At 49.5% G+C, this 14,560-nt stretch overlaps 1 protein-coding gene across 1 annotated transcript in view; it reads right to left on the bottom strand.

Moving 5' to 3' along the window:
- Window positions 1–388: 388 nt before the first annotated feature.
- Window positions 389–14,560, bottom strand: part of LOC149453961 (uncharacterized) — a 30,963-nt gene continuing 16,791 nt past the window's right edge. The window contains exons 7-14 of the mRNA XM_089687995.1: window positions 9,213–10,328; window positions 7,911–8,018; window positions 5,685–7,052; window positions 3,543–4,112; window positions 2,313–3,325; window positions 1,285–1,357; window positions 1,117–1,241; window positions 389–1,063 (exon numbers count right to left, since the gene is read on the bottom strand). Coding sequence (XP_089544121.1) covers window positions 389–1,063; window positions 1,117–1,241; window positions 1,285–1,357; window positions 2,313–3,325; window positions 3,543–4,112; window positions 5,685–7,052; window positions 7,911–8,018; window positions 9,213–10,328 — 5,048 coding nt within the window. The remainder of the gene's footprint in view (window positions 1,064–1,116; window positions 1,242–1,284; window positions 1,358–2,312; window positions 3,326–3,542; window positions 4,113–5,684; window positions 7,053–7,910; window positions 8,019–9,212; window positions 10,329–14,560) is intronic.

Genomic DNA, 14,560 nt, shown 5'->3' with positions numbered 1-14,560 from the left:
ACTCATGGGGCTCAGAATATTTTCAAACATTACTTTAGTAGGTAGGTATAACTTACATAGTGGTGTTTCAGTATTGCTTATGGTGGTTGTCATAAGAGATTTCTCGGATGTCTCTTTTGTGGTGCTACTGTCCTCTGTGGTACTTAGGTCTGGAACATCATTGGACATTGTCAATAATGAGCTTGTACTTGAATTCACTCTATCACTGGTTGTTCTGGAGACAGATTCTACTGTGGTTATGACTGTATTGATGGTAGGGGTTCCTCTGGTAGTTACAGTACTATTACTAGTTATTATTGTTATGGGTGTTGGAGATGACGTTGCTGTAGAGGTAATATTTGCTGTATTAGAGATAGTTGTTGTATTGGTTGTACTTGTAGGTGCTGTATTAGAGGCATTTGCTGTAGTGGTTGTACTTGTAGATGTTATATTGGAGGCGGTTGGTGTACTGGTTGTAGATGTTATATTGGAGGCGGTTGGTGTACCGGTTGTAGATGTTATATTGGAGGCGGTTGGTGTACTGGTTGTAGATGTTATATTGGAGGCGGTTGGTGTACTGGTTGTAGATGTTATATTGGAGGCGGTTGGTGTACTGGTTGTAGATGTTATATTGGAGGCGGTTGGTGTACTGGTTGTAGACGTTATATTGGAGGCGGTTGGTGTACTGGTTGTAGATGTTAAATTGGAGGCAGTTTGTGTTCTGGTTGTAGATGTTATATTGGAGGCGGTTGCTGTACTGGTTGTAGATGTTATATTGGAGGCGGTTGGTGTACTGGTTGTAGATGTTGTAGATGTTGTAGATGTTGTAGCGCTTGTACTTGTGGGTGCTGTAGTAGATGCAGTTGTTGTAAAGCTTGTACTCAAAGGTGCTGTAGTAGAGGCAGTTGTTGCAGCACTTGTAGATGTTGTAGTAGAGGCAGCTGTTGTAGTGCTTGTATTTGTAGTTGCTGTAGTAGAGGCAGTTGTTGCAGCACTTGCACTTGTAGATGTTGTAGTAGAGGCAGCTGCTGTAGTTCCTGTACTTGTAGATGCTGTAGTAGAGGCAGTTGTTGTAGCACTTGTACTTGTAGATGTTGTAGTAGAGGCAGCTGTTGTAGTGCCTGTACTTGTAGTTGCTGTAGTAGAGGCAGTTGTTGTAGCGCTTGTACTTGTGGGTGCTGTAGTAGATGCAGTTGTTGTGGAGGTTGTACTCATAGGTGCTGTAGTAGAGACAGCTGTTGTAGTGCTTGTACTCAAAGGTGCTATAGTAGAGGTAGCAGTTGTAGCACTTGTACTCGTAGGTGCTGTGGTAGAGGCAGTTGTTGTAGCGCTTGTACTTGTGGATGCTGTAGTAGATTCGGTTGATGTAGAGGTTGTACTCATAGGTGCTGTAGTAGAGGCAGCTGTAGTAGAGCTTGTACTCGAAGGTGCTGTAGTAGAGGCAGCTGTTGTAGCGCTTGTACTCGAAGGTGCTGTAGTAGAGGAAGCTGTTGTAGAGCTTGTACTCGAAGGTGCTGTAGTAGAGGCAGCTGTTGTAGCGCTTGTACTCGAAGGTGCTGTAGTAGAGGCAGCTGTTGTAGCGCTTGTACTAGAAGGTGCTGTAGTAGAGGCAGCTGTTGTAGCGCTTGTACTAGAAGGTGCTGTAGTAGAGGCAGCTGTTGTAGCGCTTGTACTAGAAGGTGCTGTAGTAGAGGCAGCTGTTGTAGAGCTTGTACTCGAAGGTGCTGTAGTAGAGGCAGCTGTTGTAGCGCTTGTACTAGAAGGTGCTGTAGTAGAGGCAGCTGTTGTAGAGCTTGTACTCGAAGGTGCTGTAGTAGAGGCAGCTGTTGTAGAGCTTGTACTCGAAGCTGCTGTAGTAGAGGCAGCTGTTGTAGAGCTTGTACTAGAAGGTGCTGTAGTAGAGGCAGCTGTTGTAGCGCTTGTACTCGAAGGTGCTGTATTAGAGGCAGCTGTTGTAGAGCTTGTACTCGAAGGTGCTGTAGTAGAGGCAGCTGTTGTAGCGCTTGTACTCGAAGGTGCTGTAGTAGAGGCAGCTGTTGTAGCGCTTGTACTCGAAGGTGCTGTAGTAGAGGCAGCTGTTGTAGCGCTTGTACTAGAAGGTGCTGTAGTAGAGGCAGCTGTTGTAGCGCTTGTACTAGAAGGTGCTGTAGTAGAGCCAGCTGTTGTAGCGCTTGTACTAGAAGGTGCTGTAGTAGAGGCAGCTGTTGTAGAGATTGTACTCGAAGGTGCTGTAGTAGAGGCAGCTGTTGTAGCGCTTGTACTAGAAGGTGCTGTAGTAGAGGCAGCTGTTGTAGAGGTTGTACTCATAGATGCTGTAGTAGAGGCAGCTGTTGTAGCGCTTGCACTAGAAGGTGCTGTAGTAGAGGCAGCTGTTGTAGCGCTTGTACTAGAAGGTGCTGTAGTAGAGGCAGCTGTTGTAGCGCTTGTACTCGAAGGTGCTGTAGTAGAGGCAGCTGTTGTAGCGCTTGTACTAGAAGGTGCTGTAGTAGAGGCAGCTGTTGTAGCGCTTGTACTAGAAGGTGCTGTAGTAGAGGCAGCTGTTGTAGCGCTTGTACTAGAAGGTGCTGTAGTAGAGGCAGCTGTTGTAGCGCTTGTACTAGAAGGTGCTGTAGTAGAGGCAGCTGTTGTAGCGCTTGTACTAGAAGGTGCTGTAGTAGAGGCAGCTGTTGTAGCGCTTGTACTAGAAGGTGCTGTAGTAGAGGCAGCTGTTGTAGCGCTTGTACTCGAAGGTGCTGTAGTAGAGGCAGCTGTTGTAGCGCTTGTACTAGAAGGTGCTGTAGTAGAGGCAGCTGTTGTAGCGCTTGTACTAGAAGGTGCTGTAGTAGAGGCAGCTGTTGTAGCGCTTGTACTAGAAGGTGCTGTAGTAGAGGCAGCTGTTGTAGAGCTTGTACTCGAAGGTGCTGTAGTAGAGGCAGCTGTTGTAGCGCTTGTACTAGAAGGTGCTGTAGTAGAGGCAGCTGTTGTAGAGCTTGTACTCGAAGGTGCTGTAGTAGAGGCAGCTGTTGTAGAGCTTGTACTAGAAGGTGCTGTAGTAGAGGCAGCTGTTGTAGCGCTTGTACTCGAAGGTGCTGTAGTAGAGGCAGCTGTTGTAGCGCTTGTACTCGAAGGTGCTGTAGTAGAGGCAGCTGTTGTAGCGCTTGTACTAGAAGGTGCTGTAGTAGAGGCAGCTGTTGTAGCGCTTGTACTAGAAGGTGCTGTAGTAGCGGCAGCTGTTGTAGCGCTTGTACTAGAAGGTGCTGTAGTAGAGGCAGCTGTTGTAGCGCTTGTACTAGAAGGTGCTGTAGTAGAGGCAGCTGTTGTAGCGCTTGTACTAGAAGGTGCTGTAGTAGAGGCAGCTGTTGTAGAGCTTGTACTCAAAGATGCTGTAGTAGAGGCAGCTGTTGTAGAGCTTGTACTCGAAGGTGCTGTAGTAGAGGCAGCTGTTGTAGCGCTTGTACTAGAAGGTGCTGTAGTAGAGGCAGCTGTTGTAGCGCTTGTACTCAAAGGTGCTGTAGTAGAGGCAGCTGTTGTAGAGCTTGTACTAGAAGGTGCTGTAGTAGAGGCAGCTGTTGTAGCGCTTGTACTCGAAGGTGCTGTAGTAGAGGCAGCTGTTGTAGAGCTTGTACTCGAAGGTGCTGTAGTAGAGGCAGCTGTTGTAGCGCTTGTACTCGAAGGTGCTGTAGTAGAGGCAGCTGTTGTAGCGCTTGTACTAGAAGGTGCTGTAGTAGAGGCAGCTGTTGTAGCGCTTGTACTAGAAGGTGCTGTAGTAGAGGCAGCTGTTGTAGCGCTTGTACTAGAAGGTGCTGTAGTAGAGGCAGCTGTTGTAGAGCTTGTACTCGAAGGTGCTGTAGTAGAGGCAGCTGTTGTAGCGCTTGTACTAGAAGGTGCTGTAGTAGAGGCAGCTGTTGTAGAGCTTGTACTCGAAGGTGCTGTAGTAGAGGCAGCTGTTGTAGAGCTTGTACTCGAAGCTGCTGTAGTAGAGGCAGCTGTTGTAGAGCTTGTACTAGAAGGTGCTGTAGTAGAGGCAGCTGTTGTAGCGCTTGTACTCGAAGGTGCTGTATTAGAGGCAGCTGTTGTAGAGCTTGTACTCGAAGGTGCTGTAGTAGAGGCAGCTGTTGTAGCGCTTGTACTCGAAGGTGCTGTAGTAGAGGCAGCTGTTGTAGCGCTTGTACTCGAAGGTGCTGTAGTAGAGGCAGCTGTTGTAGCGCTTGTACTAGAAGGTGCTGTAGTAGAGGCAGCTGTTGTAGCGCTTGTACTAGAAGGTGCTGTAGTAGAGCCAGCTGTTGTAGCGCTTGTACTAGAAGGTGCTGTAGTAGAGGCAGCTGTTGTAGAGATTGTACTCGAAGGTGCTGTAGTAGAGGCAGCTGTTGTAGCGCTTGTACTAGAAGGTGCTGTAGTAGAGGCAGCTGTTGTAGAGGTTGTACTCATAGATGCTGTAGTAGAGGCAGCTGTTGTAGCACTTGCACTAGAAGGTGCTGTAGTAGAGGCAGCTGTTGTAGCGCTTGTACTAGAAGGTGCTGTAGTAGAGGCAGCTGTTGTAGCGCTTGTACTCGAAGGTGCTGTAGTAGAGGCAGCTGTTGTAGCGCTTGTACTAGAAGGTGCTGTAGTAGAGGCAGCTGTTGTAGAGGTTGTACTCATAGATGCTGTAGTAGAGGCAGCTGTTGTAGCGCTTGTACTAGAAGGTGCTGTAGTAGAGGCAGCTGTTGTAGCGCTTGTACTAGAAGGTGCTGTAGTAGAGGCAGCTGTTGTAGCGCTTGTACTAGAAGGTGCTGTAGTAGAGGCAGCTGTTGTAGCGCTTGTACTAGAAGGTGCTGTAGTAGAGGCAGCTGTTGTAGCGCTTGTACTCGAAGGTGCTGTAGTAGAGGCAGCTGTTGTAGCGCTTGTGCTAGAAGGTGCTGTAGTAGAGGCAGCTGTTGTAGCGCTTGTACTAGAAGGTGCTGTAGTAGAGGCAGCTGTTGTAGCGCTTGTACTCGAAGGTGCTGTAGTAGAGGCAGCTGTTGTAGAGCTTGTACTCGAAGGTGCTGTAGTAGAGGCAGCTGTTGTAGCGCTTGTACTAGAAGGTGCTGTAGTAGAGGCAGCTGTTGTAGAGATTGTACTCGAAGGTGCTGTAGTAGAGGCAGCTGTTGTAGCGCTTGTACTAGAAGGTGCTGTAGTAGAGGCAGCTGTTGTAGAGGTTGTACTCATAGATGCTGTAGTAGAGGCAGCTGTTGTAGCACTTGCACTAGAAGGTGCTGTAGTAGAGGCAGCTGTTGTAGCGCTTGTACTAGAAGGTGCTGTAGTAGAGGCAGCTGTTGTAGCGCTTGTACTCGAAGGTGCTGTAGTAGAGGCAGCTGTTGTAGCGCTTGTACTAGAAGGTGCTGTAGTAGAGGCAGCTGTTGTAGAGGTTGTACTCATAGATGCTGTAGTAGAGGCAGCTGTTGTAGCGCTTGTAGTAGAAGGTGCTGTAGTAGAGGCAGCTGTTGTAGCGCTTGTACTAGAAGGTGCTGTAGTAGAGGCAGCTGTTGTAGCGCTTGTACTAGAAGGTGCTGTAGTAGAGGCAGCTGTTGTAGCGCTTGTACTAGAAGGTGCTGTAGTAGAGGCAGCTGTTGTAGCGCTTGTACTCGAAGGTGCTGTAGTAGAGGCAGCTGTTGTAGCGCTTGTACTAGAAGGTGCTGTAGTAGAGGCAGCTGTTGTAGCGCTTGTACTAGAAGGTGCTGTAGTAGAGGCAGCTGTTGTAGCGCTTGTACTCGAAGGTGCTGTAGTAGAGGCAGCTGTTGTAGAGCTTGTACTCGAAGGTGCTGTAGTAGAGGCAGCTGTTGTAGCGCTTGTACTAGAAGGTGCTGTAGTAGAGGCAGCTGTTGTAGAGCTTGTACTCGAAGGTGCTGTAGTAGAGGCAGCTGTTGTAGAGCTTGTACTCGAAGGTGCTGTAGTAGAGGCAGCTGTTGTAGAGCTTGTACTAGAAGGTGCTGTAGTAGAGGCAGCTGTTGTAGCGCTTGTACTCGAAGGTGCTGTAGTAGAGGCAGCTGTTGTAGCGCTTGTACTCGAAGGTGCTGTAGTAGAGGCAGCTGTTGTAGCGCTTGTACTAGAAGGTGCTGTAGTAGAGGCAGCTGTTGTAGCGCTTGTACTAGAAGGTGCTGTAGTAGCGGCAGCTGTTGTAGCGCTTGTACTAGAAGGTGCTGTAGTAGAGGCAGCTGTTGTAGCGCTTGTACTAGAAGGTGCTGTAGTAGAGGCAGCTGTTGTAGCGCTTGTACTAGAAGGTGCTGTAGTAGAGGCAGCTGTTGTAGAGCTTGTACTCAAAGATGCTGTAGTAGAGGCAGCTGTTGTAGAGCTTGTACTCGAAGGTGCTGTAGTAGAGGCAGCTGTTGTAGCGCTTGTACTAGAAGGTGCTGTAGTAGAGGCAGCTGTTGTAGCGCTTGTACTCAAAGGTGCTGTAGTAGAGGCAGCTGTTGTAGAGCTTGTACTAGAAGGTGCTGTAGTAGAGGCAGCTGTTGTAGCGCTTGTACTCGAAGGTGCTGTAGTAGAGGCAGCTGTTGTAGAGCTTGTACTCGAAGGTGCTGTAGTAGAGGCAGCTGTTGTAGCGCTTGTACTAGAAGGTGCTGTAGTAGAGGCAGCTGTTGTAGCGCTTGTACTCGAAGGTGCTGTAGTAGAGGCAGCTGTTGTAGCGCTTGTACTAGAAGGTGCTGTAGTAGAGGCAGCTGTTGTAGCGCTTGTACTAGAAGGTGCTGTAGTAGAGGCAGCTGTTGTAGCGCTTGTACTAGAAGGTGCTGTAGTAGAGGCAGCTGTTGTAGAGCTTGTACTCGAAGGTGCTGTAGTAGAGGCAGCTGTTGTAGCGCTTGTACTAGAAGGTGCTGTAGTAGAGGCAGCTGTTGTAGAGCTTGTACTCGAAGGTGCTGTAGTAGAGGCAGCTGTTGTAGAGCTTGTACTCGAAGCTGCTGTAGTAGAGGCAGCTGTTGTAGAGCTTGTACTAGAAGGTGCTGTAGTAGAGGCAGCTGTTGTAGCGCTTGTACTCGAAGGTGCTGTATTAGAGGCAGCTGTTGTAGCGCTTGTACTCGAAGGTGCTGTAGTAGAGGCAGCTGTTGTAGCGCTTGTACTCGAAGGTGCTGTAGTAGAGGCAGCTGTTGTAGCGCTTGTACTAGAAGGTGCTGTAGTAGAGGCAGCTGTTGTAGCGCTTGTACTAGAAGGTGCTGTAGTAGAGCCAGCTGTTGTAGCGCTTGTACTAGAAGGTGCTGTAGTAGAGGCAGCTGTTGTAGAGATTGTACTCGAAGGTGCTGTAGTAGAGGCAGCTGTTGTAGCGCTTGTACTAGAAGGTGCTGTAGTAGAGGCAGCTGTTGTAGAGGTTGTACTCATAGATGCTGTAGTAGAGGCAGCTGTTGTAGCACTTGCACTAGAAGGTGCTGTAGTAGAGGCAGCTGTTGTAGCGCTTGTACTAGAAGGTGCTGTAGTAGAGGCAGCTGTTGTAGCGCTTGTACTCGAAGGTGCTGTAGTAGAGGCAGCTGTTGTAGCGCTTGTACTAGAAGGTGCTGTAGTAGAGGCAGCTGTTGTAGAGGTTGTACTCATAGATGCTGTAGTAGAGGCAGCTGTTGTAGCGCTTGTACTAGAAGGTGCTGTAGTAGAGGCAGCTGTTGTAGCGCTTGTACTAGAAGGTGCTGTAGTAGAGGCAGCTGTTGTAGCGCTTGTACTAGAAGGTGCTGTAGTAGAGGCAGCTGTTGTAGCGCTTGTACTAGAAGGTGCTGTAGTAGAGGCAGCTGTTGTAGCGCTTGTACTCGAAGGTGCTGTAGTAGAGGCAGCTGTTGTAGCGCTTGTACTAGAAGGTGCTGTAGTAGAGGCAGCTGTTGTAGCGCTTGTACTAGAAGGTGCTGTAGTAGAGGCAGCTGTTGTAGCGCTTGTACTCGAAGGTGCTGTAGTAGAGGCAGCTGTTGTAGAGCTTGTACTCGAAGGTGCTGTAGTAGAGGCAGCTGTTGTAGCGCTTGTACTAGAAGGTGCTGTAGTAGAGGCAGCTGTTGTAGAGCTTGTACTCGAAGGTGCTGTAGTAGAGGCAGCTGTTGTAGAGCTTGTACTAGAAGGTGCTGTAGTAGAGGCAGCTGTTGTAGCGCTTGTACTCGAAGGTGCTGTAGTAGAGGCAGCTGTTGTAGCGCTTGTACTCGAAGGTGCTGTAGTAGAGGCAGCTGTTGTAGCGCTTGTACTAGAAGGTGCTGTAGTAGAGGCAGCTGTTGTAGCGCTTGTACTAGAAGGTGCTGTAGTAGCGGCAGCTGTTGTAGCGCTTGTACTCGAAGGTGCTGTAGTAGAGGCAGCTGTTGTAGCGCTTGTACTCGAAGGTGCTGTAGTAGAGGCAGCTGTTGTAGCGCTTGTACTCGAAGGTGCTGTAGTAGAGGCAGCTGTTGTAGCGCTTGTACTCGAAGGTGCTGTAGTAGAGGCAGCTGTTGTAGCGCTTGTACTAGAAGGTGCTGTAGTAGAGGCAGCTGTTGTAGCACTTGTACTCTAAGGTGCTGTAGTAGAGGCAGCTGTTGTAGCGCTTCTACTAGAAGGTGCTGTAGTAGAGGCAGCTGTTGTAGCGCTTGTACTAGAAGGTGCTGTAGTAGAGCCAGCTGTTGTAGCGCTTGTACTAGAAGGTGCTGTAGTAGAGGCAGCTGTTGTAGAGATTGTACTCGAAGGTGCTGTAGTAGAGGCAGCTGTTGTAGCGCTTGTACTAGAAGGTGCTGTAGTAGAGGCAGCTGTTGTAGAGGTTGTACTCATAGATGCTGTAGTAGAGGCAGCTGTTGTAGCACTTGCACTAGAAGGTGCTGTAGTAGAGGCAGCTGTTGTAGCGCTTGTACTAGAAGGTGCTGTAGTAGAGGCAGCTGTTGTAGCGCTTGTACTCGAAGGTGCTGTAGTAGAGGCAGCTGTTGTAGCGCTTGTACTAGAAGGTGCTGTAGTAGAGGCAGCTGTTGTAGAGGTTGTACTCATAGATGCTGTAGTAGAGGCAGCTGTTGTAGCGCTTGTACTAGAAGGTGCTGTAGTAGAGGCAGCTGTTGTAGCGCTTGTACTAGAAGGTGCTGTAGTAGAGGCAGCTGTTGTAGCGCTTGTACTAGAAGGTGCTGTAGTAGAGGCAGCTGTTGTAGCGCTTGTACTAGAAGGTGCTGTAGTAGAGGCAGCTGTTGTAGCGCTTGTACTCGAAGGTGCTGTAGTAGAGGCAGCTGTTGTAGCGCTTGTACTAGAAGGTGCTGTAGTAGAGGCAGCTGTTGTAGCGCTTGTACTAGAAGGTGCTGTAGTAGAGGCAGCTGTTGTAGCGCTTGTACTCGAAGGTGCTGTAGTAGAGGCAGCTGTTGTAGAGCTTGTACTCGAAGGTGCTGTAGTAGAGGCAGCTGTTGTAGCGCTTGTACTAGAAGGTGCTGTAGTAGAGGCAGCTGTTGTAGAGCTTGTACTCGAAGGTGCTATAGTAGAGGCAGCTGTTGTAGAGCTTGTACTAGAAGGTGCTGTAGTAGAGGCAGCTGTTGTAGCGCTTGTACTCGAAGGTGCTGTAGTAGAGGCAGCTGTTGTAGAGCTTGTACTCGAAGATGCTGTAGTAGAGGCAGCTGTTGTAGAGCTTGTACTCGAAGGTGCTGTAGTAGAGGCAGCTGTTGTAGCGCTTGTACTAGAAGGTGCTGTAGTAGAGGCAGCTGTTGTAGCGCTTGTACTCGAAGGTGCTGTAGTAGAGGCAGCTGTTGTAGCGCTTGTACTAGAAGGTGCTGTAGTAGAGGCAGCTGTTGTAGCGCTTGTACTCGAAGGTGCTGTAGTAGAGGCAGCTGTTGTGGCGCTTGTACTCGAAGGTGCTGTAGTAGAGGCAGCTGTTGTAGCGCTTGTACTAGAAGGTGCTGTAGTAGAGGCAGCTGTTGTAGCGCTTGTACTCGAAGGTGCTGTAGTAGAGGCAGCTGTTGTAGCGCTTGTACTAGAAGGTGCTGTAGTAGAGGCAGCTGTTGTAGCGCTTGTACTAGAAGGTGCTGTAGTAGAGGCAGCTGTTGTAGCGCTTGTACTAGAAGGTGCTGTAGTAGAGGCAGCTGTTGTAGCGCTTGTACTAGAAGGTGCTGTAGTAGAGGCAGCTGTTGTAGCGCTTGTACTCGAAGGTGCTGTAGTAGAGGCAGCTGTTGTAGCGCTTGTACTAGAAGGTGCTGTAGTAGAGGCAGCTGTTGTAGCGCTTGTACTAGAAGGTGCTGTAGTAGAGGCAGCTGTTGTAGCGCTTGTACTAGAAGGTGCTGTAGTAGAGGCAGCTGTTGTAGAGCTTGTACTCGAAGGTGCTGTAGTAGAGGCAGCTGTTGTAGCGCTTGTACTAGAAGGTGCTGTAGTAGAGGCAGCTGTTATAGAGCTTGTACTAGAAGGTGCTGTAGTAGAGGCAGCTGTTGTAGCGCTTGTACTCGAAGGTGCTGTAGTAGAGGCAGCTGTTGTAGCGCTTGTACTCGAAGGTGCTGTAATAGAGGCAGCTGTTGTAGCGCTTGTACTCGAAGGTGCTGTAGTAGAGGCAGCTGTTGTAGAGATTGTACTAGAAGGTGCTGTAGTAGAGGCAGCTGTTGTAGCGCTTGTACTAGAAGGTGCTGTAGTAGCGGCAGCTGTTGTAGCGCTTGTACTAGAAGGTGCTGTAGTAGAGGCAGCTGTTGTAGCGCTTGTACTAGAAGGTGCTGTAGTAGAGGCAGCTGTTGTAGCGCTTGTACTAGAAGGTGCTGTAGTAGAGGCAGCTGTTGTAGAGCTTGTACTCAAAGATGCTGTAGTAGAGGCAGCTGTTGTAGAGCTTGTACTCGAAGGTGCTGTAGTAGAGGCAGCTGTTGTAGCGCTTGTACTAGAAGGTGCTGTAGTAGAGGCAGCTGTTGTAGCGCTTGTACTCAAAGGTGCTGTAGTAGAGGCAGCTGTTGTAGAGCTTGTACTAGAAGGTGCTGTAGTAGAGGCAGCTGTTGTAGCGCTTGTACTCGAAGGTGCTGTAGTAGAGGCAGCTGTTGTAGAGCTTGTACTCGAAGGTGCTGTAGTAGAGGCAGCTGTTGTAGCGCTTGTACTCGAAGGTGCTGTAGTAGAGGCAGCTGTTGTAGCGCTTGTACTAGAAGGTGCTGTAGTAGAGGCAGCTGTTGTAGCGCTTGTACTAGAAGGTGCTGTAGTAGAGGCAGCTGTTGTAGCGCTTGTACTAGAAGGTGCTGTAGTAGAGGCAGCTGTTGTAGAGCTTGTACTCGAAGGTGCTGTAGTAGAGGCAGCTGTTGTAGCGCTTGTACTAGAAGGTGCTGTAGTAGAGGCAGCTGTTGTAGAGCTTGTACTCGAAGGTGCTGTAGTAGAGGCAGCTGTTGTAGAGCTTGTACTCGAAGCTGCTGTAGTAGAGGCAGCTGTTGTAGAGCTTGTACTAGAAGGTGCTGTAGTAGAGGCAGCTGTTGTAGCGCTTGTACTCGAAGGTGCTGTATTAGAGGCAGCTGTTGTAGCGCTTGTACTCGAAGGTGCTGTAGTAGAGGCAGCTGTTGTAGCGCTTGTACTCGAAGGTGCTGTAGTAGAGGCAGCTGTTGTAGCGCTTGTACTAGAAGGTGCTGTAGTAGAGGCAGCTGTTGTAGCGCTTGTACTAGAAGGTGCTGTAGTAGAGCCAGCTGTTGTAGCGCTTGTACTAGAAGGTGCTGTAGTAGAGGCAGCTGTTGTAGAGATTGTACTCGAAGGTGCTGTAGTAGAGGCAGCTGTTGTAGCGCTTGTACTAGAAGGTGCTGTAGTAGAGGCAGCTGTTGTAGAGGTTGTACTCATAGATGCTGTAGTAGAGGCAGCTGTTGTAGCACTTGCACTAGAAGGTGCTGTAGTAGAGGCAGCTGTTGTAGCGCTTGTACTAGAAGGTGCTGTAGTAGAGGCAGCTGTTGTAGCGCTTGTACTCGAAGGTGCTGTAGTAGAGGCAGCTGTTGTAGAGCTTGTACTCGAAGGTGCTGTAGTAGAGGCAGCTGTTGTAGCGCTTGTACTAGAAGGTGCTGTAGTAGAGGCAGCTGTTGTAGAGCTTGTACTCGAAGGTGCTGTAGTAGAGGCAGCTGTTGTAGAGCTTGTACTAGAAGGTGCTGTAGTAGAGGCAGCTGTTGTAGCGCTTGTACTCGAAGGTGCTGTAGTAGAGGCAGCTGTTGTAGCGCTTGTACTCGAAGGTGCTGTAGTAGAGGCAGCTGTTGTAGCGCTTGTACTAGAAGGTGCTGTAGTAGAGGCAGCTGTTGTAGCGCTTGTACTAGAAGGTGCTGTAGTAGCGGCAGCTGTTGTAGCGCTTGTACTCGAAGGTGCTGTAGTAGAGGCAGCTGTTGTAGCGCTTGTACTCGAAGGTGCTGTAGTAGAGGCAGCTGTTGTAGCGCTTGTACTCGAAGGTGCTGTAGTAGAGGCAGCTGTTGTAGCGCTTGTACTCGAAGGTGCTGTAGTAGAGGCAGCTGTTGTAGCGCTTGTACTAGAAGGTGCTGTAGTAGCGGCAGCTGTTGTAGCGCTTGTACTCGAAGGTGCTGTAGTAGAGGCAGCTGTTGTAGCGCTTGTACTCGAAGGTGCTGTAGTAGAGGCAGCTGTTGTAGCGCTTGTACTCGAAGGTGCTGTAGTAGAGGCAGCTGTTGTAGCGCTTGTACTCGAAGGTGCTGTAGTAGAGGCAGCTGTTGTAGCGCTTGTACTCGAAGGTGCTGTAGTAGAGGCAGCTGTTGTAGCGCTTGTACTAGAAGGTGCTGTAGTAGAGGCAGCTGTTGTAGCGCTTGTACTAGAAGGTGCTGTAGTAGAGCCAGCTGTTGTATCGCTTGTACTAGAAGGTGCTGTAGTAGAGGCAGCTGTTGTAGAGATTGTACTCGAAGGTGCTGTAGTAGAGGCAGCTGTTGTAGCGCTTGTACTAGAAGGTGCTGTAGTAGAGGCAGCTGTTGTAGAGGTTGTACTCATAGATGCTGTAGTAGAGGCAGCTGTTGTAGCACTTGCACTAGAAGGTGCTGTAGTAGAGGCAGCTGTTGTAGCGCTTGTACTAGAAGGTGCTGTAGTAGAGGCAGCTGTTGTAGCGCTTGTACTCGAAGGTGCTGTAGTAGAGGCAGCTGTTGTAGCGCTTGTACTAGAAGGTGCTGTAGTAGAGGCAGCTGTTGTAGAGGTTGTACTCATAGATGCTGTAGTAGAGGCAGCTGTTGTAGCGCTTGTACTAGAAGGTGCTGTAGTAGAGGCAGCTGTTGTAGCGCTTGTACTAGAAGGTGCTGTAGTAGAGGCAGCTGTTGTAGCGCTTGTACTAGAAGGTGCTGTAGTAGAGGCAGCTGTTGTAGCGCTTGTACTCGAAGGTGCTGTAGTAGAGGCAGCTGTTGTAGCGCTTGTACTCGAAGGTGCTGTAGTAGAGGCAGCTGTTGTAGCGCTTGTACTAGAAGGTGCTGTAGTAGAGGCAGCTGTTGTAGCACTTGTACTAGAAGGTGCTGTAGTAGAGGCAGCTGTTGTAGCGCTTGTACTAGAAGGTGCTGTAGTAGAGGCAGCTGTTGTAGAGCTTGTACTCGAAGGTGCTGTAGTAGAGGCAGCTGTTGTAGAGCTTGTACTCGAAGCTGCTGTAGTAGAGGCAGCTGTTGTAGAGCTTGTACTAGAAGGTGCTGTAGTAGAGGCAGCTGTTGTAGCGCTTGTACTCGAAGGTGCTGTATTAGAGGCAGCTGTTGTAGCGCTTGTACTCGAAGGTGCTGTAGTAGAGGCAGCTGTTGTAGCGCTTGTACTCGAAGGTGCTGTAGTAGAGGCAGCTGTTGTAGCGCTTGTACTAGAAGGTGCTGTAGTAGAGGCAGCTGTTGTAGCGCTTGTACTAGAAGGTGCTGTAGTAGAGCCAGCTGTTGTAGCGCTTGTACTAGAAGGTGCTGTAGTAGAGGCAGCTGTTGTAGAGATTGTACTCGAAGGTGCTGTAGTAGAGGCAGCTGTTGTAGCGCTTGTACTAGAAGGTGCTGTAGTAGAGGCAGCTGTTGTAGAGGTTGTACTCATAGATGCTGTAGTAGAGGCAGCTGTTGTAGCACTTGCACTAGAAGGTGCTGTAGTAGAGGCAGCTGTTGTAGCGCTTGTACTAGAAGGTGCTGTAGTAGAGGCAGCTGTTGTAGCGCTTGTACTCGAAGGTGCTGTAGTAGAGGCAGCTGTTGTAGAGCTTGTACTCGAAGGTGCTGTAGTAGAGGCAGCTGTTGTAGCGCTTGTACTAGAAGGTGCTGTAGTAGAGGCAGCTGTTGTAGAGCTTGTACTCGAAGGTGCTGTAGTAGAGGCAGCTGTTGTAGAGCTTGTACTAGAAGGTGCTGTAGTAGAGGCAGCTGTTGTAGCGCTTGTACTCGAAGGTGCTGTAGTAGAGGCAGCTGTTGTAGCGCTTGTACTCGAAGGTGCTGTAGTAGAGGCAGCTGTTGTAGCGCTTGTACTAGAAGGTGCTGTAGTAGAGGCAGCTGTTGTAGCGCTTGTACTAGAAGGTGCTGTAGTAGCGGCAGCTGTTGTAGCGCTTGTACTCGAAGGTGCTGTAGTAGAGGCAGCTGTTGTAGCGCTTGTACTCGAAGGTGCTGTAGTAGAGGCAGCTGTTGTAGCGCTTGTACTCGAAGGTGCTGTAGTAGAGGCAGCTGTTGTAGCGCTTGTACTCGAAGGTGCTGTAGTAGAGGCAGCTGTTGTAGCGCTTGTACTAGAAGGTGCTGTAGTAGCGGCAGCTGTTGTAGCGCTTGTACTCGAAGGTGCTGTA

Source organism: Staurois parvus, unplaced genomic scaffold, assembly GCF_062004578.1.
Source record: "Staurois parvus isolate SC_StPar_1 unplaced genomic scaffold, SC_StPar_1.0 ptg000444l, whole genome shotgun sequence".
Lineage (NCBI taxonomy): Eukaryota > Metazoa > Chordata > Amphibia > Anura > Ranidae > Staurois > Staurois parvus.
This window is presented reverse-complemented; position numbering and strand designations above follow the sequence as displayed.